We start from the raw sequence: 27,802 nt of genomic DNA, 5'->3' as shown, positions 1-27,802 counted from the left end.
ACTGCTTACCCAAGATGAGGAATGCCAGGAGAAGCAATGCACTGAGCTCTCCCACAACTGCAATTGCCAAGTCCAACTGAAGACACTTCTGCCTGCACAGAAGTTCAAGCTCAGAGCAAACCAATGCGTGCATTCTGAGTTGGCTGCAGAGACACAAACAGGAACCTTTAAATCAAGGTTCTTGTTTCAGTCATCTGGCCTATTACCCACTTGTTATTTACACTTTCATTCTAAAATGAGGTAACAAATTCACCTTACTGAGGAGAGCCTCACGTTCCAGACCTCTGCAGGTGTCATCTCCTCTTCTAGATTACAAACTCTCCAAGGGTGGGATCTCAAATGGTCCCAGGCAAACATGCTGAGAAAGAAATCAGCCTCTTGCAAACAAAATAAATTTAAGATTAACACAAAACATTTTGCTCTGTATCTAAAATATAGTAACCTTTCATTTTTTTTCTCTCAACACAGAGGGGCAATATAGCCAATCACTCAATCTCTGCTTCCAAAGATGTGCCTGCCCAGTCCTCCAACTCACCACCTAGGCATGTCAGTTTCCACTGACCATGTGATATCAGCATTTCTAGAATACAACAAGCATCTTATTCCCCCAGAGAATACTGTGGGTGACTAGATAAAAACTCAAAGCTTCTTCACGTTGAGGTATCTTTTGCTTTTAAGTTGCCACTTGAAAATATGTGTTCTCAGTGTACGCTTCTTCAACCTTGCCTGCACTGGCTTGCCTCACACGTGGGCATACTTGTTTTTTGGAACTTGTCCTGTATCATTTGAAAAGCTGTTGAATGCTTGCTCTTTACCAGGGCTATGCTACATGGTTCTTGAAAACTGGTGTGCTGATAAGCCAGCAATTGAGTAAATACCCCCACCATGGCCTATTTCAAGCTACCAACACTTTAACAATTGGCCTGCAAAATTCCTAAAAATTTAACAATCAGCTCTTACGGTGTGAGCTGGCTGCAGCACCCCTTGGAATCTATGCAGATTCTTGCTGGGGTACGGCTCAGTCATGAATGGTTACTTGATGCTGAAAACCACAAACCACCCCCCTTCTCTTTCACAGGACAGCTCTCATCTAATATGTAGATATACACCAAAAAGTAGCCAGAAAGTGCAAAGAAGTTTATTAACTATGACGTGGTAAAGATCTCAAGAGTTACACGTCTGTGTGCATGACCCAATAGTGCATACCCTCCTACAAAAACAAACAAACAAAAAACACAGTGAAATGCAGCAGTTAACAGTCCAACACTGGAGTCAAAGGGTTGGAGCTGCCTCGTCTTGCAGCAAAGTTCTAAATTGCGCAATTAAATGAGAGTGTTGGTCCATGCCCTACTAGTCTTCTTACAGGTCCCCTTTGGAACCATAACTGAGTGACACACAAGAATATTCAGATTCAGGATTTGGCCGCCAGAATTTTTTCTAAACAAGGACGTGCAACATCCCCTCATGAAGCACCAGAGTCCAGTTTGAGAGCTGCAGGGAATGTGCCCCCAAGAAGCTTGAGGTTAACAGGCCACATGGGAAACACAAAGCATTTTATAAGTTCACATTTGGTAACAGAATTAAGAGTTCAATGGACAAAACTCATAAAGTAATGTAACCACAAGTAAAGACTTCAGCAGGCAAAGAAAAATTCTGAAAGGCTTTTAAGCCTCTCTGAAGCTTTCAGAATTCAATTCCCTTTCTAGACAAGGCTGGTCTCCATACAATGTGATAAGAACTCATGGAGCAGCAAAAAGAAAAATAGAAGATATTAAACAGAAGATATTAAAGATATTAGAAGATATTAAAACAGTAAGTTAAAAAAAGAAAAAGCTTGATCTTCCTTCCATCCTTAAAATGCATGTGTCCCAACACTGCTTTGTGCTCCTTTGAAGAAAAAAGGCTGTAACCCAGACCTCAATATAAGGACTGAAGAAGGAAACTGAGAGCAGCCCTAAGACTGTGATAAACATATCCCACTGTATTAATCCTCATCACATGCCTGAAAAGAAATTACAAGAAAACTCAGCCAAAACTCGTTCTTTATTCAATGGGATGTGACTTTACCTGGGTTCCTATAACATCATCTCTTTCTCAAAGAAATGAGGACCCACAAAAATTCTACCTCACAGCTAGATCTCTATCTTCAAATGTCTTAGAGCCCAAATTATTTACTTTCATTGCTCAAATTGTTTTCCTCTCTGTGTTGAGGTGTCAGATTGTCTCACTAGATTGGCCCTAGACATCCACATACTTAACAAGTAGCCCAAGACTGTGAGATTTAACCACTGGAAATGTAGACTGCCAATCTCGCCTTTGCCTCTTCTTCTTTATATGACCAGAGGTAAATCATAACATCTATTAACTAATCAGACTCTCTAATCGATGGACTAGATTAACAAAAGAGGCCAGGCCAAATCTATGAGAACTAATAACCCAAATTTTTAAAAATAGGTCTTAGCAAAAAAATATAAAAGTGATTTTTGCACAGCATACAGTATATTATGCTATAATATGGAAACCTCCTGAGCCACCTAGCAAAAAATCATGGAAACGGGCTACCTTGTTAAAAAATCAAAGATGGGAAGAGAGGATAATTTTTGTCTCTCATAATTAAGAAGTGAACGCCATCCCTCTATTACAGAGGACTGCACAGTCAACCCTTCCTGATATGTCATACATTTTCTTTTAATTTATTTTTATTTTTGGCTGCGTCGGGTCTTCGTTGCTGGGCTTTCTCTAGTTGCAGCGAGTGGGGGCTGCTCTTCGTTGCAGTGCGCAGGCTTCTCAATATGGTGGCTTCTCTTATTGTGGAGCACGGGCTCTAGGCATGCAGGCTCAGTAGTTGTGGCACATAAGCTCAGTAGTTGTTGCTCATACATATTTCTTAATGGCTTCTAGAAAATCCCATGTAAATTAAAATTTGAAATATGTTGCTGCAGTAGAATGGAGGAAGCTCATAGAAGGTATCAGGAGAACAGAAGGAGGAAGTATAGGTTATTCACACCCTCACTTCCTTATCTCAAATATTATGCAAAAACGGTTTGTAAATACATTAGTTTGCTCATATTTTCCGCATTTTAGAAATCAAACAACTTTTGAAGAACAGCGTAGGTTAAAAGATGATTTCATTGCAAATTACTGGTAAAATAGTCTACTTAGCCCCACTAAAACCTTTTGAAGAGTTTTTCTTGCCTCTGATCTGAAAAGTCAAGAAGGAAATCATAAATCAGTCAGCTGTCAGAAAGTAAAATAACAAATTGCACCTAGTAAGACAAAAGAAAGGAATCCCTCTATCTCATCATTTCTTTCCTTAATTGTAAACTGAATGCACTTTAACACTTTAAAAACCCAGTCAAAGTAAACCACTGACTCCCGAGCCTACCAACTCTAAAAAAAAAACTGGGCTTATGCACTCCAAGCCTCCCAAACACAATTGATGATGAGATCATTAAACCAACGAGTATATGCTGTATGCTAACTCACAGCTGAAAATGTTCATGGAGCAAAAAATAAAGAATAGCTATCCCAGACAAACATTTTGCCTGGGAGCACATCAGGAAGCTCCAAGCTCCATTTCATTAAATATATGTACACATTTTGGCATCAGCAGTATGGCCAACATCTAGGATTCTCCCTCAAAAAATTGGAAGAAAACATGTAATACATTCAAGAGCAAAGGCAAAACAAAAAGTATCTTTCTATTTAGGAAAAGAATTCCTTCATTCAATTAGAGTATAAGTTATTGAAAGGGGTAGTTCTAAGTTTCTTCTGAGAGTTTTTGAACAGTTTATAAATACAAAAAGAACATTTCTTCAATAAATAAATGGCTCCTAAAGTCTTCACTGATGGCTTCCAGAATTCTCCATCATTACTGTCCAAGCCAGCTCCACTTCTCTGGGAGGCTTTAGCTGACAGTGGAATGGGATATTTTCTGTTATTAGGTGACTCTTCTTCTATCATGCAGACTTTCATCAATAAGTCTCTTCATAGTCTGAATCCTGGAGGGGAAAGAACAGTAGTTGTGGTGTGTATATGAAGCACAATGCCACAGTCAGAATTCAGGCAAAGACCACACGTTAGGGTCCCCCAAATGGAACTTGGCTAGGGGAGACATCAACAGTGAAATGGCACTGACTCAACCCACCTAAATTCCCAAGAAGCATCACAGGACCTCATTATAATTGGTATCTATTGGGCTAATTTCTGCATTGAAACCCTAAGGGTTCCCTTTTCCTGGGTGACTATTTTTTAAAACCTCAACACACATGAAAACATGCCTGTCTGTAGCAAAATGTGCAAGACTGTAGCTAGGAGTTTAGGCTAGGAGTCAGTCTACCTCTGGATTCCAATCCCAGCTCCACCCCTTGCTGGCTATGTGACCTTGAGTAAAGTTATTTAACTTCTTTAAACCTCAGTTTCCATCACTGTGCCTGGCAATTTGTAAGCACTCATTCATGATGAACTACTATCACTATTATTCTTATTTTTATCTTTATTGTTCAAACTTGTATTCATGATTTCTAAGCTTGAGTAGGCCATTAGTACTACCTGGCATACCCCATTTCTCTAGTCCACTCATTCTCCTATTCTCCTAGATGACTATTTTCATATCTTTCCCTCTTTCTCCAAACCTCCAACACCTTCAGCTCACTTCATTCTCAGCTGATGACCTTATTTTCTCCCATCATTGGGAACAGAGAAACAGTCAGTAGGGAACTTCCACAAGCTCCCATCATATTTACCCACCCACCTGCATCTGGGCCCACCTACTTGGCCTTCCTTACTCTTCGTATGGATACACTCTCGCTGCTTTTATCTAAGGCCAACATCTCCACTGGTGCACTAGATCCTGAAGTCACTCCAGCAATCCTCCCCCCTCTCCTGTAACATCAAATTTTCACTTTCTACTGGCTCATTCCCATCAGCATACAAATGTACTGTAATTTCTCCCATTGTAAAAAGAAGAGCAACTCTTGACACACACCTCTCTCTACCTACTGCCCTATTTCTCTGCATCCCTCCACAGCAAAACTCCTTGAAAGTGTCATTTATACCCACTCTCACCAAAACATCTCTTTGTATTCTTTCTTGACCCTACCTCAGTCAGGCTTTCATCCCCACTATTCCACTGAAGCTGCTTTTGCCAAGGCCACCAATGACTTCCACATTACCAGATCATCCAGTAATCAAGTCTCAGTTCTCATTTTACTTGACCTGACTCAGGAACAATTGACACAGTTAATCACTTTCTTTTCCTTGAAACGCTTTCTTCATTTGGCTCCCAGGATACAGAGCTCTCCAGGTTTTCCTCCCACCGCACTGGACATTCCTTCTCAGCCTCCTTTGATAATTTCTCCTCATCTCCCCCATCTATAAACCTTGGAGAGCTCCAGGGCTCAGTCCTTTGAGTTCCTCTCTATCTACTCTCATTTCCCTGGTGGAAATATCTCTACCAGTCTCTATATACGAATAACTCCTAAATTTATATCTCCATTCTAGACCTCTCTTCTGAACTCCACACCCATATAACCAATTGCTTACTCCACATCTCCACTTGAATGTTTAATAAGTATTTCAAATTAAATATATCCAAACTCAGCTCCCTTAAAGCTTGTTCCACCCACAGGCTTGTACATATTAGAAAATGGCAACTCTGTTCTACTAGTTGCTCAAGTCAAGAACCTTGGATTTATCCTTAACTCCTCTCATTCTTTCACACACACACATGCAACTCATCAAGAAGTCCTTCTGGCTTTACCTACAAACTATAACCAGAAAACAACTACTTCTCACCACCTCCACCACCACCACCACCTTGGTCCAAATCATCACCCTCTTCCCTTACTTGCATTATTGCTAAAGTCTCTTAATTGCACTCTGTTTCTGTCATGATCCCTCATCACCTGTTTTCAACAGAGAAGCCAGAATTATCCTTTTAAAACATACATCGGTTCAAAGTGTTCTCTTCTCAAAAACTTCCAGTGGATTCTGTTTCATTAAGAATAAAATTCTAGGGCTTCCCTCGTGGCGTAACGGTTAAGAATCTGCCTGCCAAGGCAGGGGACACGGATTTGAGCCCTGGTCCGGGAAGATCCCACATGCTGCGGAGCAACTAAGCCCGTGTGCCACAACTACTGAGCCTGTGCTCTAGAGCTCGTGAGCCACAACTACTGAACCCGCGTGTCACAACTACTGAAGCCCGTGCGCCTAGAGCTGTGCTCCACAACAAGAGAAGCCACCGCAATGAGAAGCCTGTGCACCGCAAGGAAGAGGAGAGCCCGCTCGCCTCAGTCAGAGAAAGCCCATGCGCAGCAAAAAAGACCCAACGCAGCCAAAAATAAAATAAAGTAAATTTATTTTTAAAAAAGAATAAAATTCTAGGTGATTACACTCACTATAACGTTCTATAAGATACGACATTATCTCTCCGAAGAAATACTATTCTTTGCCTTGCTCACTTCATTCCTGCCACACTGGCCTCTGTGCTGCTCCTAGAACATGCCAATCATGGCCTCTCCCCAGAGACTTTGCACCAACCACTTCCTCTGCCTGAAATGTTCCTCCATGATAGCCAAGTTGCTTGCTTCTACTTTTAGGTGTTTGTTCAAATATCATTTCAGTGAGGGCGTCCCCAACCATCCTATTTATTTATTTATTTAGGTCACACCTTGTGGCTTGCAGGATCTTAGTTTCCGGACCAGGGATTGAACCCGGGCTCCGGCAGTGAAAGCACAGAGTCCTAACCACTGGACCTCCAGGGAACTCCCCCAACCATCCTATTTGGTATCATACTCCCTTATCCAGCCATTCCATCTCCCTTTCCTATTTTATTTTTTCTCTACAGCATTAAGCACAATCTGACATACTATATATTTTACTAATTTTTAAAAGATTTAGTTTGTTATTGTTTGTACCCAATTTAAGAGAAGGTAACATTTCAACTGTGTCTCAGACCACGAGTTTTCCAGGAATGGAGAGAATGTAATTTCTTCTGAGGGCAGGGATTTTTGTCAGTTTTGTTCACTGTTGTTTTCGAAGTACCTAAAATCACAGCTGGGGCATGTCAGATACATGCTCGAAGAATAACTGTTGAACAAATCAATATCTGAAATGTGGACAATAATCTTATGAACATTAGCTTATTTAGTTTTTTATTTACTTTTTTAAATTTTTATTTTATATTGGAGTATAGTTGATTAACAATGTTGCGTTAGTTTCAGGTGTACAGCAAAGTGATTCTTTTTTCTTTGTTTTTTAATTTTTACTTTATATTGGAGTATAGTTGATTAATAATGTTGTATTAGTTTCAGGACATTAGCTTATTTTTTGTTATTAAAAATATTCAAATCCCAAAGGGTTGGAATTAGATCCTATCCACCTTTCTCTAATCTTACCTATAATACTCAAGTACGTGAGAGAAAGAGAAAAAGGAACACTGTGGTGAGTAATTGGGCTGCAGTCATCCGGCCAAGTGCTGAATTTGGCAGTAAGTACAAAGAAGGCTCAAGTTTAAACCCTGACATGACAGGTATGCTTTGTATTAGATCATGAGTTGCTTTTGACCTGTTTCCAACAGTACCACATCAGAGAGTCTCTCTCCCTCCTAGGATCCTGGAACAGCACACAAGCCTACCAGTCACAGCAAGCACCCAAAGGGGGAGGGATGACAGTTTTCTGAAATGTAAATCAAAACTCAAGCCTTGCAACATGGGTATTTCTTATTGACAAACGCCATCGAGTCACCTAAAAGGTTATATCACTGGGGAAAACTGAGGCTCAGAAGAAAAGTTCAATTCAGGGTTTTAGGTTCAGCCAGTCCAGCCAGGTCTCCTAGTATGACCTCAGCAGCATAGGACACTCCTCTTTCAGGATGTTCCCTGTCAGTCAGCAGAGGCTGCCTACGCAATCCCCTTCCCTAACCTAAGGACACCACTCTCTGCCCGTAAGACAGAAAATAAAATAATGCTTAGAATTGGTGGGGGTCCCCTGAGACCAAAATGCTTTGGGGAAAGACCTTGGTTCATACTTTGCTTCAGACCTATCTGCATATCCTCTGCTGCCTCTGAGGGTGAAGGATTCCATTAATTAAGCAGGAAAATGAAGCATGAACAGTGAACAGAAGAAATGGCATGGACTTACCAGGCACTCGGCACAACGGACACAAAGCTTGCCCATGCAGTCATCCTTCTCCTGGTCACTGCTGTAGAAAGAGGACAAACCAAATGTGAACAATCACTATCCTCAGTATGGTAGAGCAGTTAAGAGGACAAGTGTTGAAGTTAGACAGGTTTGTTTTTAAATTTCAGTTCTGCCACTTACTAGCAGGATGACTGGGAAAATGACTTAAGCTCCAGGAACCTATTTCCCCATCTACAAAATGCAGACATTACCAGCTACACTTAAAGGGTAATGGTTAGGAGTAAATGCAAAATAAGTACATGTAAAACAGGTACCACAGTGCTTGGCACATAGTAAGTGCTCAATAAATAGGAGCCAGTCACAATCGTTCATTTAGAAATGTACTGAGCACCAACCATGACAGAGGCATTGTGCTGGGCTGGGGATAAAGACATAAATAAAACATGGTCCCCTGAGCTCATTTTGTTAGAATACAATGTGGTAAATGTTTTCATAGAGTTAAGGTCAAACCGCTGTGGCAGCAAAAAGGAGGGAGTGATCAGTTTTCCCTGAAAGAGTCAGGGAAACTCTTGAGAAGCAGACATTTCATCAGGGTCTTGGAAGATAAGGAAGAGTTTTCCAGGCAAACAAGGGAAGGAGGGAGGGGATTCTAGGTAAGAGGAAAGCATGTTGAAAATTTTTAAAAAGGTCTAAATGAGTATAGTATGTTTGGAGAAGGAAACGGCTCACTGTAGTTGGAATGTGGAGCAAATGAGAAGAAATGGCAAAAAACAATGCGACTTAGGGTTAGATCATAAAGGATCTTGTTAGACCATGCTTCGAAATAGACGTTTTAGTATTTTTACCAAGAGTTCTTTGCCTTTTTGTGGGGCCACAGATTCCTTGTAAAGGGCACTGTTACTCCCATTAAATAAATGTGCACACGCACACACATGCACACACACACAGAAAGAAGATTTTAGACTCTCTCAAAGTAAGACTTCTCTCCCTAGGTTAAGAGCCCCTGATATAGATAAGGGAGAATCAACAGGGTTTTATGTAGACTTCTGTTACCTTTTCTTTGGTGGATTTGTTCTTAGGGAAAATACTGGATCACACCTGCTCACTGGCAAATGCTTTTGATAACCAGAATCAAATTAGCCCCTTCCGAGCATCCGCTGACCAAGAGTAGTTCTCACTTATTTAAACTGTTTTGCTCTCCCTTGGCTGTTCTAAAGCCTCTCTCACTGCTCAGGCACTTCTGTCAGGAGACATCAGCTCAGTGCCAAAACAAGGAAAAGGGGAAAATAACTGACTTGTTGGAATTTCCTGTCCATTTTGAAGGAATGAGAGATTCACTTCAGAATTTATATTCAGAACCGCAGCACTACACAATCTCATTTCAAAAAAAAAAAAAAAAAGAGACTAGGACTATGCTATCAATCCCTCCATCTCTCTCTCCAAATTAACATCCACACATTTCCCTTTCAGCAGAACTAAATTCAGCCTGGAAGAAAGGAAGGCATAATGCAGAAGCCTGGGTACTGTCCACAAGCCAGGTCTCTGAAGAGGATTGACTGCTCAGGACTGCAGCTGGACTTACTCAGCTGAAACCTCAATAGATGACTTCTTAGAGCCAGACTTGCTCCTCTTCTTCAGCCCCGCAGACTTCCTCCCCATTCTCACCAGCAGCAGCACACCCACCACAGCTGAGGGAATGAAGACAAGAATGGAAAGAAGGGCCACGGAGGACAGCATCATGCCAAAACCTGGAGGAGGAAAAAGAGGTCAGAGAGGGACATGCAAAGTGCTTCCTTTGACATGAGATAGTCTTACATTTGCTCTTGTATTTCTTCTGGTTACAAAGGGCATAAATTCATTGTAGAAACAGTAGAAAATACACAAAAGGACAAAGAAGAATTAAAAGTTACCCATAATCCCACTCCCTAGGATCAATATGTCAATATCTACCCGTTCAATCTTCTTTCTAGGAGTATGTGGGTATGAGTCTGAATATAGGGAGGAGAGTACATGTTCAGAAGTATTGATCATAGTTTACATACTATTTCTAGCCTCTTTTTTATATACTATATTATAAATATTTTCCATAAGTATTCCTTCCAGGTGTGATTTTTTTAATAGCTGCATAGTATTCTACCATATTAAATAATTTATTGAATCGATCTTCTATTGCTAGATATTCAAATTATTTCCAATTCTTTGAATCTATGAGTTATATAATGATGATCATCCTTGTATATAAATATTTAACTCTATTTTTTAAAATAAATTTTAAAATGGAATTACTGGATCAAAGGGTATATAATTTTAAGGCATCTGATTTATACTACCAAACTGTCTTCCAGAAAAACTATACCAGTTTCTACTTCTACCAGCAGTATAAACGTTCCTATGTCTTTGAAACCTATGAGTTGCCTTAAAAAAATAAAGAAAAAAGAAAGAGGAAGGGGAGGGAGAGAGAGAGACATACAGAAAGATTTGAGAAATGACAAGGTATCTATAATGAACCATAGATACCTTGTCACTTCTGAATCTCTAAATCTTTGGTTCAAATTCAAATAAGGACTAGAATGACCACTCAACAGTCACCAGGGAATAGTGTAGAAAAAAAGGTCAACCCTTAACCCACTCTCCTCATGTTTCACACTAAAAGGAAACAGTTGCTCTTTGCAACATAAAAGAAATGTGCTGCCTCCGTCTTTAGAGGAGGTACCCTTTCAAGAAACAGGCAAGAACACAGTCTCATAACTGAGGGTATGAACACATTAGGGAAACCAGAATGACTTCTGTTTCACACAGACAGCAACCCTCCATTTATTCAGGGGTTTGCCATACATTCCACAAGACCTCTGGTCACCTGAAATTAAAATTTTAAAAGGATAATGGAGAAACTATGACGATATTTGAAAAAAAAAAGTCAGCTTGAAAAACAAAGGTAAAAAAACTCATCCTCAGACAATTCAAAATGGCAGAATGTCCCAGTGACCAACCGGCTTATGAAGATAGGTAGTTTTGCTTCTCACTGATCTCCCCACAAACCACTACAGTAGTCAGAGAGCACTCACTACAGAAGAAGGTTGGTGGCAGTTAGCTTACCCCTTTCTGTGACTGTTAGCTCTGTCCCTGGAATATTATGGTACACATCCGGGGGATTCTTCACAGCACAGCTGAAGGTCCCATTGTCCTTTATGGTAGGGTTGATTATGCTTATGGACGCATCCCCGTTGTACACATCTCCGACCCAGGAAATTCGATTCCGAAACGTGCCCACTGTGGTTGGGTACTGGAAGGACTGATAATGAAAAATCTAAGAAAGCAACACCATGAGAAAAAAGTCAATTTGGAAAATGCAATGAAAACGTAAAGCTAAGTGGGTCCAAAATAAAATACAAATGTGTAGTGGGTTTTCCCAGTTGGACAATTTTTTTTTATGTTTTGTTCACTTCCATCCTATAGATTAAAAGACAGGCTAATAAAACTTGTCCAAAAAAAGGCCTGATGAAAGAATCCAGGGATCCTAATTCTTGAACCCCTTTTAAATTCTCCCCCAAGTCCTAAAGTAGCAGTTCTCAACCAGGGGCAATTTTGCCCTCAAGACACTTGGTAATATCTGGAGATAATTTTGGTTGTCTCAACGGGGAGGAGTGCTACTGGCTTCTAGTGGGTAGAGGCCAGGGATATTGCTGAAAATCCTACAAAGCAGAGGACAGCCCCCACAAAAAAGAATTATCTGTATCAAAATGCCAGCAGTGCCAAAGCTGAGAAACCCTATGCTAAAGTGGCATCTAATTCATATGGTACTTTATAGTGTGCAAACTACTTCTATACGTTTACTCATTTGAGCTTCACAACAACACTGAACTACACATGGAGCAGGCAGAAAGGGAAACAAGGACAAAAACAAGAAATTAAATGAGTTACTCGAAGGCACCCAGCTAATAAGTGGGAAAGGGGAGATTTTTGTTTATTCTCAAAATCACCAGGAGGCTGTAACATAAGCCTCTCTCAAGTTATCTATCTTGGCAATTAATAAATACCTCAAGTCAGATGCATGATTGGCATTCAATGAATATACATTGAATTAAAACAATGCTACTTCAGATTGGTAATCATATATTTCATCACCAAAAACACCTAATTATATTTGGTGGTAGGCTGGGCAAGACCTACAATACAATATGATCTTTCTCTCTCTCTTATGCAAGATTCAAGCCTTTCCTAGTTCTTTTCTTACTTGGTACCTCCCCACTTAAGAACCCAGGCACTTACAAACACCGAATTGCCCAATTTTGAAAAGCAACTTCCCAGAGAAGATGCTGAATCACTTCTTGGTTCATTTGTTCATGCATTCATTCAACAAATATTTACTGCACACCTATTATGTGCCCTTAGGCACTGTATTAAGCAAAATGATACAGTGGGAGCCAATCAGGCACAGTCCCTGCTCTCACGGAATTTACCATCTAGTGGGAAATACAGATATTAGTAAATAATAAAATGTGTAGAATGTTCCAAAGAGGGAGCTAAAGCATACCTATCTCTGATTATCAGCATCAGTATAAAAGGGTTTGAAACTCCTTATTGACAAAACAAAGCCTGCTGTGACTCTGCAAGATTAATCCGACCTGTGAGTTTCAAGTTAAACTAGTGATCCTCAAATCCTGCTAACTGATTAGTTTGACAGAATCCTGACTGATCACGTAACTGCAACATAGTGTTATGCAACTTTAAGGGTCCACTAATTCCAACTTGGATGAGTTTGCTGATTTCCCGACTAGCCTCACAGAGAACAGCGCCCTACGAGAACTGCTGTTTGCATTTAAGGCTTCTGCCCCAGGAAGATCCCCACTGTTTGTACTGTCCTACTTTTGGCCAAGGAGGAAGAGCCATATGAAGCCAGCCATAGTTTCCTGACCACTCAAAATAAAGTGACCTATTTTAAGTCTAAAGAAAAAAGGACCAGAAACTAACACAACATTGTTAATCAACTATGCTTCAATATAAATTTTTTTTTTAAGTTGAAAGAAAGAAAGGAAGTTCGGGAGGGAGGGAGGGGAAGAGGGAGGAAGGAAGGGAGGGAGGGAGGGAGGAAAGAAGGAAGGGAGGAAGGGAGGGAGGGAGGGAGGAAGGAAGGAAGGAAGGAAGGAAGGGAGGGAGGGAGGGAGGGAGGAAGGCAGAGCGTCGCAGGTGGTGGGGCGGGGAATGGCATGCTGTGCTGCGCAGGGCGGTTGGCACAAACGGCGGCGCCGAGGCAGGAGTAAAAACCTCGCCACCGTGACAGGTCCTTTCCCAAGCCCCTAGGGACAGCAGAGGACTTGGGGACCAGCAAGCAGCCCCAGGGCACGAGAAAGGCCTCTGCCACCTGTCCTGCGTCATCCTGCCCCACGCCAGGCCCAGCGCCCCGGCGCACGGCTGCATCAAGTGGAGGAGGAGGAGGAGGAGGAGGAGGAGGGAGGCAGCAGGGGCCTGGGCTGCGCCCTCCACGCCCGGGGGATGAAGACACTGCTGTCGTGGACAGTCCGCGCCAGCCGCAGCCCCTGAGTCAGGCTCTCCCTCAGTTGCCGGGTTCGGTGTCAGAGCCCTTGGAGCCTAGCAGGGCCAGGATGGGGGTGGAGAGTTACCTGCCCTGTCCCCTGCTGTCCTCCTACCACCATCCGGGAGCGCCTGGTGAGGCCTCGGCGGGGAGTGGGACCCCCAGAGCCACAGCTACTTCCACCACAGCCAGCCCCCTGCTGGAGGGCTTCGGTGGGCAGAATGGCGGCGAGCTGCGGCCGCTGCGGAGTGACGGTGATGGGGCACTGGTCACCAAGGGGTGCCAGCGCCTGGCAGCCCAGGGCGCCTGGCCGAGGCCCCCAAACGGAAATGGGCAGAGGATGGTGGGGATGCCCCCGCCCCCAGCAAGCGGCCCTGGGCCGGGCAGGAGAACCGGGAGGTGAGGCAGAGGGGGAGGGCTGCAGCAGTGGCAGCGGTGAGGCCAGCGCCGGGCTGAGAGAGGAGGTGCTGCCCGCTGCACCTGAGCGCCTGGCCCTGGGCTATATTGTGCCCTGCATGCGGTACTATGGCATCTGCGTCAAGGACAGCTTCCTGGGGGCGGCACTGGGTGGCCGAGTGCTGGCAGAGGTGGAGGCCCTGAAGCAGGGCGGGCGCCTGCGTGATGAGCCAGCGGGCTATCCTGCCACGCAGCATCCGTGGGGAGCAGATCGCCTGGGTGGAAGGCCATGAGCCAGGCTGCCGAAGCATCGGTGCCCTCATGGCCCACGTGGATGCTGTAATCCGCCACTGTGCTGGGAGGCTGGGCAGCTACGTCATCAATGGACGCACCAAGGCCATGTGGCGTGTTACCCAGGTAAGGGGCTGGGGTACGTGAGACACGTTGACAATCCGTATGGAGATGGGTGATGCATCACCTGCATCTATTACCTGAATCAGAACTGGGACGTCAAGGTGCATGGCGGCCTGCTGCAGATGTTCCCTGAGGGCCGTCCTGGGGTAGCCAACATTGAGCCACTCTTTGACCGGCTGCTCATTTTCTGGTCTGATCGGCGGAACCCCCATGAGGTGAAACCAGCCCATGCCACCAGGTACGCCATCATTGTCTGGTATTTTGATGCCAAGGAGCGGGCAGCAGCCAAAGACAAGTATCAGCTATAGCATCAGGACAGAAAGGTGTCCAAGCACCCGTATCACAGCCGACTACGCCCACCTAGTGTCTAGCCCCAGAGCTGCCTGGACAGACAGCTTGCCCTGACTTCGGGAGAGCCCTGGGCCCCAGTGTCACCAGTCTCGGTGCCTGCTCCTTCCCCGCCACTGCCGCTGCTTCTGTCTTTGCCTCTGTTCTGCGTGGTGTGGAGGGCTCCATCCATCGCTGAGGACCAAGGAGCAGCAGAGATGTCTGCTGCCCTGGGATGGGGTTTGGGGTTGTGACCTGGGCAGAGGCCGGTGTTGGGGACTGCCGTTACTGGAGGTGGGGGTCTGTGTCCTGCCCTGTCTGGTCATGCATGCCCCTCTCAGGTTTGGAGAGCTGGAAGGAGGCACTGCCACCTCCTACAAGAATGCAGGATTTGGGGTTGGGGTGACTCATGGCCTCTTGCTGGCAAAGGTTTGTGGGGGAGTATCCCCAAGCCCCCCACTCCTCCATCCTGGAACGGGAAGTGACTCCCCAGCCCGTTTGGCCATGGCGCATTTTGGACTAGGCTGCCGCTGCTGGGCAGGATGAAAGGTGCTGGGAGGAGCATGGGTCTGCAAGTCCTGTCAGCCAAGAAATAAAAGTTCACCTCAGAAAAAAAAAGAAAGAAAGAGAGAGAGAGAGAGAAAGAAAGAGAAAGAAAGAGAAAGAGGGAGGGAGGGAGGGAGGGAAGGAGGAAGGAAGAAAGGAAGGAAGGGAGAAAAAGGGACCACAAATACAGCCTAGCTCACTGGAGCCACCTTCACTAGGACAACTGGAGCACTTACTGTAGTTACTGAGAGATGCTACATGGCATTCCATAATGGTTCCTAAAACAAAATCCAAAGCTTATACATTAAAATCAAAGAGAAAGTACTTCTAATGAAGGAAACAGGATAAACAAATCAAGGATACTTTCAAAAATACAATCTTACATGCCACTCTGATATTCACATTCTCGATAAAAAGTATCCTGACCTAGGATATTGCTGGAAGCATACAGAAAAAGGGTTTTTTAATAGCATTGCATCTTCAATTAGACATCCGCAATGGGATTTGAGCCATAAATGTGTTTTATCTGTGTGATTAAAATATATTGCTTCTAATATTGCAAGACCATCTGTCATCAACAGCATCTGTCATCAACATAAGGTGCCCTATAATTTCCTTCAAAGGGAGCTGTATAAATCAGTGCAGATGTTTATACACTGGGAGAAGGTGCCAAGATAAATCTACAAGTACCGATATACAAACAGAAACACCCACTGAGACAACTTCACATGACAGGAAATGAGCAGCTTTGAGCAGAAGGATGTCTAAGACTGGGACCTATAGAATTTCTCTGTCCAACAGCCTGGAGGTACCCTTTTTAGTACAACAAATCTGAAACTCAAGCTATGAAGCCAAGCAAAAAGAAACAAAAAAGAGAAACAAAACTAAACCACATTTCCTCTGAGTTTCTGACTGTTTTTCCTATAGCTTATTTGCAAGATTCTTACACAGAAGAAGAAAAAGCCCTACATGACCAGATGAATGTGATATAGGGTAGAAGCTCATCTCCTTCTATTTAATAGAAGCTCATCTTCTATTTTAAGATGAGAAGGCCTAAGGTGTACCTGTGACATAAAATAAAAGGATTCCAGAGCTGTTGACCACAGAAGGCTCAAAGAAATATCCTTAAAATTATACACTTACTGATTCTGTGCGACTGCTGCTTGGAGGTCGATATGTCCAGTCTATGGTGAGTTTGTCAGTGATAGATGAGGTTGACTTGAAGGTGCATTTCAACTTGATATTTTCTCCAACATAACCCCGAACATGGGCATCTGCTTTAATCTCCAGGGAAAGGACGATGTAAACACCTAGTCAAAGCAAGCCCAAACATTTAAAATGTGTACACTGGGTGGAATATATAGACGTGAGTGAACAATATAGAAACCCTATTTTTTTTATTTCTTTCTTTCTTTATTTTTGGCTGCATTGGGTCTTCGTTTTTGTGCGCAGGCTTTCTCTAGTTGCAGCGAGCAGGTGCGCGGGCTTCTCACTGTGGTGGCTTCTCTTGTTGCAGAGCACGGGCTCTAGGCACGCGGGCTTCAGTAGTTGTGGCACATGGGCTTAGTTGCTCCACAGCATGTGGGATCTTCCCGGATCAGGGCTCGAACCCGTGTGCCCTGCACTGGCAGGCGGATTCTTAATCATTGCGCCACCAGGGAAGCCCTAGAAACACTATTTATCACTTTTAGGGCTCTCATCAGAAAGCTGTAGCAATAAATGTCTTCTCAGGCAGACCCAAAAGGATAAGGAGCAGATATCTGCATTAATCAAGGATGCTATTTTTGTCATTTTACGATATTAAATCATAGAATGAATGTTTGGATAAAAATTTAAAACCTGGTCACATCAGCACTTTTTCCAAATACAGAGTTGTGGATAAATTAACTACAGCCAAGCAGGTCAGCACACAGAAGGCTAAAAGGCAACACCACCCACTCCCTTGACACACTTATACTCCAGGAATACGGCAGTTGCTGTGGTCTGAGGGATTTACCCCAAGTACAGCACGACTGTAACCTGAAGCTATCACTGCCTCAACCACCAGCAAAATAAGAGTAGAAAACAAGAATAGGAATTTTTTTTCAAAGAAAAAATAATTTTTATAAATCTACGCCAAGGTTCTATCTAGTTTTGTTTTGTTTTTCCCTTTCTTAAGGCTCGTTAATGAATCACTCATCCATTAAAAGTAAATCATGGGGAGGAAAAAGTTTATTAAATTTACAATTTAATGCATTTTAAAATGTAAAAATAAGATATCATTTTTAAACTCTTTAGAGACTTCCTCTTTCCAAAACCACTTCGTATATCCAACTTTTTAAAAATTTATTTATTTATTTTTGGCTGCATTGGGTCTTTGTTGCTGCACGTGGGCTTTCTCTAGTTGCGGCCCGTGGGGGCTACTCTTCATTGTGGTGCACGGGCTTCTCATTGCGGTGGCTTCTCTTGTTGTGGAGCACGGGCTCTAGGCACGTGGGCTTCAGTAGTTGTAGCACGTGGGCTCAGTACTTGTGGCTCGCAGGCTCTAGAGCACAGGCTCAGTAGTTGTGGCTTGCGGGCTTAATTGCTCTGCGGCATGTGGGATCTTCCCAGACCGGGGATCGAACCCGTGTCGCCTGCATTGGCAGGCGGATTCTTAACCACTTTGCCACCAGGGAAGTCCCCTCGTATATCCAACTTTGACATCCCATCTCCCCCAAAAGAGTTGGCACTTTCTTCTGACCATTCCCTCTGCTTTCACAGAACAGTGGTAGAAATTTCTCTTCCATTAGGGAACCATTTTTTAGGAAAGGAAGCCACCAGCACTTTGTTTTTCCTGCTTCCTTCTCCACTACAGTGAGCCATGATTCACCTGGCAGGCCAAAGGCAAACAGAGCAGCAAGGTTTCAGAAGAGAGCAAACCCACACACCATCCTGGAAAACAGCAGTCCCTCTGGTTGAGAAAGGACACAAATCCCAGCCCTATCACCTGCTGACTCTGTGGCCTTCGTAGGTTTACTTGATTTCTTCAGTTTCTCATCCTGGTAGGAATGATAATAATAACACTTACCTTAGAAGGTCACTGTGAAGGATAAATGAATTAAAACATGTACCACACTAAGAAGCCTACCTAACCCAGAGTAAGTGCTCAATGCACGTTAGATAGCTTCATCATCGTTACTGACACCTCTTTAGTTCTGTCCTTAGTCTCTCAAACTTTCCTATCAGAGACATACTTATGAATCATCATTTCCAGTGCCTTTACCTCTGCTGCTTTGAATCATGTTTCTTGCTCCTCTCTAGACAATCCAGTCTGTTCACATTCCTCTTAAAAGCAGGAGACCAAAAAAAAAAAAAAAAAATAGCAGGAGACCAAGACTGAGCTCACAACTCTACTAAGAATCTGACCATCCCAAAGATGAGGACTACCTTTGGTTCATCCAAGACATCCTCTCTGACTTTGCCATGCTAAACTTGTTATTCCTCCTATGCCTTTGCAAATGCTGTTCCTCTGCCTGGAAAGCCTTCATCTCTCAATCCCTACTCTCTCCTAAGCCCTCACTCCTGACCCACTTTACTCATGACTTAAGATAAAGCTCTAAAAAATGGAACGCAGAGGGCTTCCCTGGTGGCGCAGTGGTTGAGAGTCCGCCTGCCGATGCAGGGGACACGGGTTCGTGCCCCAGTCCGGGAAGATCCCACATGCCGCGGAGCGGCTGGGCCCGTGAGCCATGGTCCCTGAGCCTGCGCGTCCGGAGCCTGTGCTCCGCAACGGGAGAGGCCACAGCAGTGAGAGGCCCGCATACCGCAAAAAAGAGAAAAAAAAAGGAAGGCAGAAATGAATGGATAATCTTCACACTCCCCATACTCTTTATATATCCTTTATATACTCAGGATATATATCCTTTATATACTCTTTATATATCCCAAAACATAAGTACAGCAAAGAGACTTTAAAGTTTAGATTTAGAATTAGACAGACCTGAACTTGAGTTCTAGCCCAGCTGCTTTCTGGCTGTGAGACCTTGATCATAGTTACCTAACCTGTTCAAGATTCAATTTCCTCACTTGGTAAGTGGGAATAATTAAAAGACCTACTTCATTGTGTCACTATGAGGATCTAAGAAGATTAAAGAAGGTAACACATAAAATGCTTAGCATAGTACCTGAAATTGAAACTTTCAATAAATGTTAACTATTATCATTAAAATGAACACCACAAACACTCAAAAACCTTCAGTAATTCTCTATTGGGCTATAACATAAAATCTAAATAGTGCCAATCTGGCCCCCAACTTCTGCTACTCTGCCCGCCTACCCATCCCATCCCCTTCACTATGCCCAGAATGTCCTGCCATTTCCCAAATTTATTATGTCCTTCATGCCACTGTGACTTTCTTTGAATATGTCTTTATCTGGAAGTTTCTCCCCATCCCTACCAATCCTGCCTGGTAACCACATCCCCAATACTCACGCCCTTCAAAACCCATCTCAAATATCACCCCCCTTGTGATGCCTTCCCAAATTCTCTGATGCAGTTTGTTACTATTTTTCAATTGTCACATAACATTTAGTACATAATGCTACTCAAGCACATATACCATTGCTTGCACTCAATTTGTAAAGACAATTTCCTCCATTAAATTAAAGGAAGTACCTTATGAGCAAAAGTCAGAGGGAAGGGAGAAGGCAGAGAGAGACCAAGAGAAAGAGGTGGACAGGTCACCAAAAGTTCTCATGTAGGAACAAAGTGTGCTTATTAGTCACCCACTCTCTTCATATCCCCATTATTACAGTATTTTCAACATTCTTAAATCCCCCAGACACCTACCTTCCCATTAAATAGAATCAGGAAAAGCTCAGCCCTAGATGACCACTTCTAGACTATGGCTGGTGTGCGCTGAAGGAGAAAAATCACACCACTGCACCGATAGTTACCATAAGAAATTCATCAGTTCCATCCACAGCTAAGTCCTTAATGAGGCATGATGACTCTTTAACCAGCCTTGGTCATCTCCTCTTTCTGACCCCTCAAACTTTGCCATTCTCTTTTATCTTCTGTGCAACCTATAAACCCCTCATTCTCAGAAGAAAATGTCTCTCTTCTTCAAGGAACTTGAAGCCATACAAACTGCTTAGTCACATATCTTCCTGCATCTGCACCCATTCTTACCTCCAATCTGAAAGGATGTGGTGTCCCTTTTTCTACGCAAGGTCAAGCCCTTCTTCTCTGCCTGGATCCCTCCCTTCCAAGCCTTGCTCCAGGAAGAAAGAAGAAAAAAAAAAAAACCCTCTCTACTATCTTCAACATTTCCCTTTCAAGAGGGGCTTTCTCCCCTCAGCCTCTAAATACACAGAATTCTCTCCCATCTGTAAAAAACAAATATATAACAATAAAACAAAACAACAACAAATTTTCCTTAACCCTGTAATCCTACTCATTACCAACTACTGCCCTCTCTACCCTAAGCCAAGTTTGTGAAAGAGTTGTTTATATCTGACGTCTCCCTTTCCTCCCTTCCCATCCACTTCTGGACCCCTACAGCACAATTTGGACTCCACTACCACTTCTAGTAAAAGGCATTATTGTCTTAAAACAGCAAAATCAAAGGGACAAAAACTCCAATAGGCAGTTTTCTCTCCTGATTTTACTGGATTCCTCTGCAGCAGTAACTGTTTGCTCCTTGACCTTCTCTGTCTCAAGGCTTCCAGGATGATACACTCATTCATTCACTCATTCTTCAAACAAAGATTTATTGAGCGTCTGTTTTGTGCCACCCTCTAAGTTCAGGATTAAATGTGAGCAAAATACATACACTCCCTGTTTTGGAGCTTAAAATGCAGCAGAAGTTCAATACACTAATCAAACAGTCATAAAGACAAATGTATAATTACAAACTCTGATAAGCACTGTGAAGAAAAGACAGAGTGGTTATGAGAACTGTAGCAGTTATGATAGGGGAGCAGGGAGTGGTTAATGAAAGCTTGCCTGAAAAAAGCTACTTTTGAGTTGAGTTCTGAAGCAAGGATAACAAGGTGAGGAGAGGGGGAGCATTCCAGGCAGAGGATACTGTGTATGCAAAGATCCTGTGTCAGGAAGGAGCACAGTCAGTCAAGGAACTGAAAAAAAGGCAGAATGGTAGCAACACAAAGAGCATGAGAGAGAAGACTGAGACATGGCTAGGAGGTAAGCAGAAACTAGATCAGGCAGGACCTTAGAGATTTGGGTCCTTATTCGAGTAATGGGAAGCCATGGAAAATACTTAAGTGTGGGACTGAGTGAGAAGGGGCATGAAGAAGTTTGCATTTTTAAAACCTCACTCTAGGGAAGACGATTAGGAGGCACTAAGTATATATAAAGAGATTACTTAGGAAGCTACTACAATCGTCAAGTGAGAAATAAGGAAAGATTGAACTAAGTTGGTGGCAGTGGACATGGAGAGAACTAGGAAGACAACAATACAAGGTAAAATCAGCAAGAACTGGTGTTAGATCTTATGTGGAATGTTTGGGAAAGAGAGGCATTGAGGATGACTCCCATATTTCTGGCTTGGTGATACCATTCACTGACACAGGAAAGACTAGAAAAGTACCAGGCTTGGCAGGGAAGAACATGAGCTTGATTTTGGATAAGTTTAAGGTGCCTTTGAGATATCCAAGGGATAATGTAAAGGGGGCAGTTGGTTTTGGGCAGGGATGGGCAAACTATGGACCATGGGCCAAATCTAGCCCACAACATCTTTTTATAAATAAAGTTTTATTAGAACACAGCCAACTTTATTCATTTATGTATTGTCTAGGGCTCCTTTTGTGCTACTCCAGCAAAGTTGAATACTTGCAACAGAGATCATGTGACCCACAAAGCCTAAAATATTATCTGGCCCTTTACAAAAGTTTGCCAACCCCGCTTTAGAGCAAAAAAGAACTATGGATTAGAGTTATAAATCAGAATCTCATTAGTCTCCCTCCAACCAACTCTCCACACTGATTGTGTTACATACACACACACGCACACACTCGACATCTCTGCTAGTTTCTATCAAATCTCTTCCTAAGGATCCTCCTTTCCTACCCATCCCTTAAACACTGGTGTTCCTCAGAGTTCCACCCTGAGCCCATGGTCCTTCTTTCAACATGTTCTCTTTGGCCAATCCTACCCACTTTTATAGATTTCACAACCACTAATAGGCTAATGATTCCCCAAACTATGTTGCTAGCCATGACCTGCCTCTGAGTGTCCAAATATTACTGGATATACCCACTTGACTATCACCACCACAGGAACCCAAACTGAAGGTAGTGAACTCTTGTTACCAGCTCAATATCCATTCCCTTCATCTCCTTTCCTAACAATACCCAGATTTTCTTTAGATATCCACCCTTTCCTACATAGCCCATGAGCTTGGGGGTAGCGGCCTCTGTCAGGGTCCAGGCAGGAAACAGAAGGCAAAATCAGCTAAAACTTTGAAAAGCGTGTGGGTCACTTTTCAAAGGGACTTTTTCTCAGCATCAAGGAAGCCAACAAAGGCACAACGCCTTTAGCACTCCACGCCTGAAGGGGCAAAGGGAGGAAACGGTGTTACTGAAGCCTGGTAAGAGGTGGATCTGTGGGCCATTTGACAGAAGCTGTAGCCACAGAGGATCATAGCCACTATCAGCCATGGCACCATGACAGGGAGGGAGCAGGGAAGAAAAATGTCTTTCTCCTCCTGCCCTCCAATCTCCTGCCAATGCCTCCCACTGACCAAACCTAACTGGAACCCAGAGGACGGGAGCCTGGAGGATGTGGTTTATAGGTCAGCTTTCCAGGGAGGAGGCAAAACAGAGAAGAGAAGTGAATGGATCTGGTGAGAGAGGAGCAAACCAAGAATAACGAGACCCTACTCCCAGCTCTGGAAGGTAACTCAGGTTGGCCTAAACTAATCATTACATCCAGAGGTGTGCTGGTGAACAGCTAAAAATAGAAAACCCAAATATGTAGGTTTCAAAATTTCTGTGGTACAAATACTCCCACCATGGCTAATTTCAAGCTATGAAGGTAAAAGTCTCTGAATGCTGAGTTAGGAAGACATGTGCATGATTGGCTCTTGAGAGCCAGTAGGAGGTAGCTCCAGCACACCATTCTCCTGACCACAGAGATATATTTGGAGTAAACACGGGATTTAAGTTAATCTAATCAAAGTAAGTTTCAGAAAATTTTCTTGGAAAGTTACCTCTATGCCTTGTTTATGCTCTTCTCTATGTCTGGAATTTTCCTCATTCCCTTTCTCTAACTAACTCTTATCCTTCTTTCAGATTTAACTTTGGAGACACCTCCAGGAAGTCTTCCCTGTATCCTCTTGGCAGATTAAGGGCACTTCCTCTGTGATGCCATGGTTTCTAGTGCATTTCTCTCTTAGCACTAGATTTTAAAATTATCTGCTGACTTGTCTACGTCTTCTTCGATAGACCCTAAGCTCATTGAAATAGAACGTAGCACATTATGGATGCTCAGTAATATTTATTCAACTGAACCAAACCAAGAGTTTCCTTTTATAAAACAAAAATTGTCACAAAATAAGCATAAAAATTACAAGTTCTGAGCAAATTTTGGTTACTGAATTACAGCAAGTACACCTTTAATCAAACTACCTACTAGCAGCTTCTTCCTTCTTAATATATATAAACTCCATATTCATGAACATAATTTTGCCACAAAGCTATCAATATGTAAAGTCACTTCACATAATCTAAACACCGGATAAGCAGGTCTTAAATATATAGTTACAGAAAAGTAACCATAACATCCATGGATGAACTAAACAAATCTACACTACTAATCTATACATCAGGATATTGGTTCCCCCTGGAGGAGAAGGAAGAATGCCTGAAAGGAGGCACAGGGAAAGTTTCTGGAATGCCAGTAACAATCTACATGCTGATTTGGGTGCTGGTTGCCCAGGGGTGTTCAGTTTCTGAAAATTCATTAAGCTGTACACTTATAAGCACTTTTCTCTGTTTTACTGAAATTACAATTATTCTAAAATCAATGGATATAAAATAATTTTCCTCTTCCACTCAAAAAGTAAAATAAGAAGAAAAAAATATCAATCCAATGTTACATTCATTCAGAAACTTTCACCCTAGGCCTAATGTGCTAATGGATATTTATCTCTTCCCCAGAGGGAAAAAGCATTCTTGCCAGGTAAAAACAGCCAACTATAGAAATAATTATAATAATTAAAAAGAAATTTAATCTGGGAGGAAAACAAGAAAATCACGTTTAACCATAAGTAATTTTATACATGGAAGAAATGGAAAAAATGACAAAAACTCCCAATTTTATACACCCAATTTTCCAAAATACAAATCTGTCAAACTGATTCATAAAATTGCACACTCAAGTGGAAAAGAGAAAAGTGTAAGAGCCCTAGGCTTGTTAATCTACTGGTTTTACATACTTAGACAACTGATATAGCAGGACCATACTTATAACTTAGGAAGAATTCAAACAAGTTAATAATTTAACAGGTCCTAAATATGAAGAGGAAAGGCAAATAAACTGGTATGAAACCAAAGTCTATTACCTAAGAGACTCAAAACAAAAGACCCCCTCAAAGATGGATGAACCTTAAAACATACTAAGTGAAAAAAGCTAGTCACAAAAGAACACATATTGTACAATTCCATTTCTATGAAATGTGCAGAATTGGCAAATCCACAGCAATAGAAAGTAAATTGGTGTTTGCCAGAGGCAGGGGGGGAGGGAAGAATGAGGAGTGACTGTTAATGACTATGGAGTTTCTTTGGGATGAAGAAAATGTTCTAAAACTGATTGTCATAATAATTGCACAACTGTGAATATACTAAAAACTATTGAATGGTACGCCTTTTTTTTCTGGCCGTGCCATGCTGTGCATCATGAGGGATCTTAGTTCCCCAACCAGGGATCGAAACCATGACCCCCTGCAGTGGAAGCAAGGAGTCCTAACCACTGGACCACCAGGGAATTCCCTGAATGGTACACTTTAAATGGGTAAATTGTTCGGCATGTGAACTATATCTCAATAAAGCTGGGGTTTTGGGGTGGGGGGGTTTAGGCAAAAGATAAATGAACAAATACATACAGATCATAGACTCAACTTTTAACATTTGAATTATTTGGTTGCTGAACTGATGGACAGTTTTCAATGTGAAATGACATCAAGTTTGTGAAACCACCCACCATTTCTAGAATTTTTTTTCAGTAGGACAATATTTGAACATTTCTCTGTGTGTGTGAGAGAGACAGGCAGACAGACAGAGAGAGGAAACTAGGATGATTTGGAGTGACAGTAGGTCAGCCTAAACAGTATATTGGAAAAGAATTTAGGATTATTTGGAGTGACAGTAGGTCTGCCTAAATAGTATATTGCAAAATAATTTAGCTGAAAAACTGGACACCTGTTATGACACAGGCAGCTGGGAGGGATCAGGGAGTATGCTGGCAGCATAAATACTAGTCATCAAATAAATTAAAACTCCCTAGCCCTACCTGCTGAGACTTAGCACACCTGAAGCCTTTATATCAAAGATCCCCTTCAGAAATTCCTATTACCCACAGGGAAATTTTATGAAGTTAACAATACACTCCTATGCTAGCTCTACTAACATATGATTTCCTGGGGAAGACACACACACACACTCACACAAATCCAGGGAATAATTGCACCCTAAATGAAGGTAATTAGGTTGACTGAAATTTATGCAACTTGAAAATTGCATGAAAGCAAAACTTATCCAAATTTTAACATTATGTGATAGCGTGAATACTATACTTCTGATATTGGTTAATAGATTAAAATCTTAACAGAATTGATATTCCCTTCCTTGTATTAAAAAAAAAAAACTGTTATTAAAATACCAGAGCAGTTTCTTTTCCTCAACACATGCATCTCTGTTACAATGCAATCAAAGCACATCCTTTCTGTGACTCATAAACGTTTTACTTCATAAGCCCTGACAATCACCTACAAAAAAAAAAAAAAAACCAACAGTCATCATTTTCTTTCACAAAATTACTGGAACTCCTGAAGACTAGAATTGTCCTTTCCTAATCAGGATATACTGCCCACAAAACCACAGCCGAGTCAACCACTGATAACTCATAAGACAACACCGGATGCCCCCCAACCCAGTGCCCTCCGTGATTCTATCTAGCCGTGCCATCACCACAATACAACGCACAGTGATCGAGCTGCCAGGGGCTCAGGAAAGTACGGACAGGCTACCGACGGCCCTCAGTGGGTGTTGATTACGAGAAGAGAACATCGACCCCACGCCCTCCCGCTTCCTTACTTCCCAGAAGCGCAGTAGGGTCTTTCCTGAGACCCCCACCGGAACCGGAAAAGCGACCATCTTCCCTAAGCCCCCGGCCGGAAGTGCGACCGAGCCCGCTGCCGACTCACTCACCCTGGAAGAATAGGACGCCCAGCAGTGGGCACAGAGCACAGCCACGGCCTCCAGCCGCCCCGCTCTGCAGCATCCCGACAGCTCTCCAGAAGTTTGCACACCTTGTTTACGGCTCCCTGTAACCACACAGGTAACACCGGAAGTGACGCGAGGGCGGGAGGCCGCGAGAAGACCTAAAATGGCGATTCGAAGTTGCCATAGTAACGTGGCTTCTTTCCAGAGCCACACCTGGACTTGCTCACTTCAAGTCAGTGATTCTTAACTCTCAAGTAGGAGTTCATTATTCCCGTTTGCTCGAAAATGAAGTCGGACAGGCTTTGGAGAACTTACTATTTATTTTTACGGAATTCTGCAGCACTTAATCGTCTTGATCCCCTTGACTCTAAGCCAGAAGTCCTTTTTACTCCCTACAGATTATTTTATTTGAATGCTCTCAGAATAGATTTCTATAAATTTAGAGTTCAGAGGGACCTAGGAGATCATACAGGATCAGTCAGTGAATAGATAAATATGTATTAGGCCTTCCTGTCAATTTGTGCCTCAAGACTGTTTGGTTCATGTTCATTTTTTGTGTGTGTAGCTATTACAGCATCCAGTTCAGTACTTACCTAAATTGGGTGTTTATTAAATTGCTGTTGACGGTGGCAATGATGAAATCATTACAAAAAGGAGCTGAGATTTGTGCCACTTTGGGTTGGAACAGTGAGGAAGTGCTTGAAGTGAAATGAAGAGATGGTGTCACATTCTTCTGAAAAAGAGATGGGATCGTACCCTGCTCTAATCATTAGTCAACCTATTCTCCTGGAATCTATGTATATTTAATGAAAGCAAGAGAGGAACGAAAATATGCTTCAGCTTTTGGGAAAGTTAATAACTTTCTGTTTTTCAACTCCCATTCCTTTACTAGACTTGAAAGCTGGTAGTTTTCTCTATTAAGAAGGTAATGTAAGAGTATCAAATGGAAGAGATGATACTGTTCCTTCAAAAGAGTCCCCAAACTAAGTAGTTGGTTATGCCCAATTCTCAGTTATTTGA

General features: G+C 42.6%; 1 protein-coding gene and 2 pseudogenes across 4 annotated transcripts in view; 2 read left to right on the top strand and 1 right to left on the bottom strand.

The window, feature by feature from the left end:
• Positions 1–27,802, top strand: part of LOC309964907 (trehalase-like) — a 419,483-nt pseudogene that overhangs the window by 55,213 nt on the left and 336,468 nt on the right. The gene's annotated exons all lie outside the window — the stretch shown is intronic.
• MPZL3 (myelin protein zero like 3) lies at positions 1,123–26,885 on the bottom strand. 2 transcript variants are annotated; one of them, XM_082845724.1, is made up of 6 exons: positions 26,768–26,885; positions 16,502–16,668; positions 11,239–11,449; positions 9,725–9,890; positions 8,143–8,203; positions 1,123–4,001 (listed from the first exon to the last, which is right to left on the bottom strand). In XM_082845724.1, the coding sequence occupies exons 1-6, from the start codon at positions 26,838–26,840 to the stop codon at positions 3,975–3,977; spliced, it is 705 nt and encodes a 234-aa protein (XP_082701850.1). In that variant the 5' UTR covers positions 26,841–26,885; the 3' UTR covers positions 1,123–3,974. The 2 variants fall into 2 exon arrangements, with proteins under 2 accessions (XP_082701850.1, XP_082701851.1); XM_082845725.1 differs by lacking the exon at positions 26,768–26,885 and adding an exon at positions 18,603–19,497.
• Positions 13,345–14,849, top strand: LOC309964843 (prolyl hydroxylase EGLN2-like; annotated as a pseudogene). Its single transcript has 2 exons — positions 13,345–13,423; positions 13,534–14,849. The product of its transcript is annotated as a prolyl hydroxylase EGLN2-like (transcript).

Source organism: Leucopleurus acutus (genome assembly GCF_964270905.1).
Source record: "Leucopleurus acutus genome assembly, chromosome: 8".
Taxonomy (NCBI): domain Eukaryota; kingdom Metazoa; phylum Chordata; class Mammalia; order Artiodactyla; family Delphinidae; genus Leucopleurus; species Leucopleurus acutus.
This window is presented reverse-complemented; position numbering and strand designations above follow the sequence as displayed.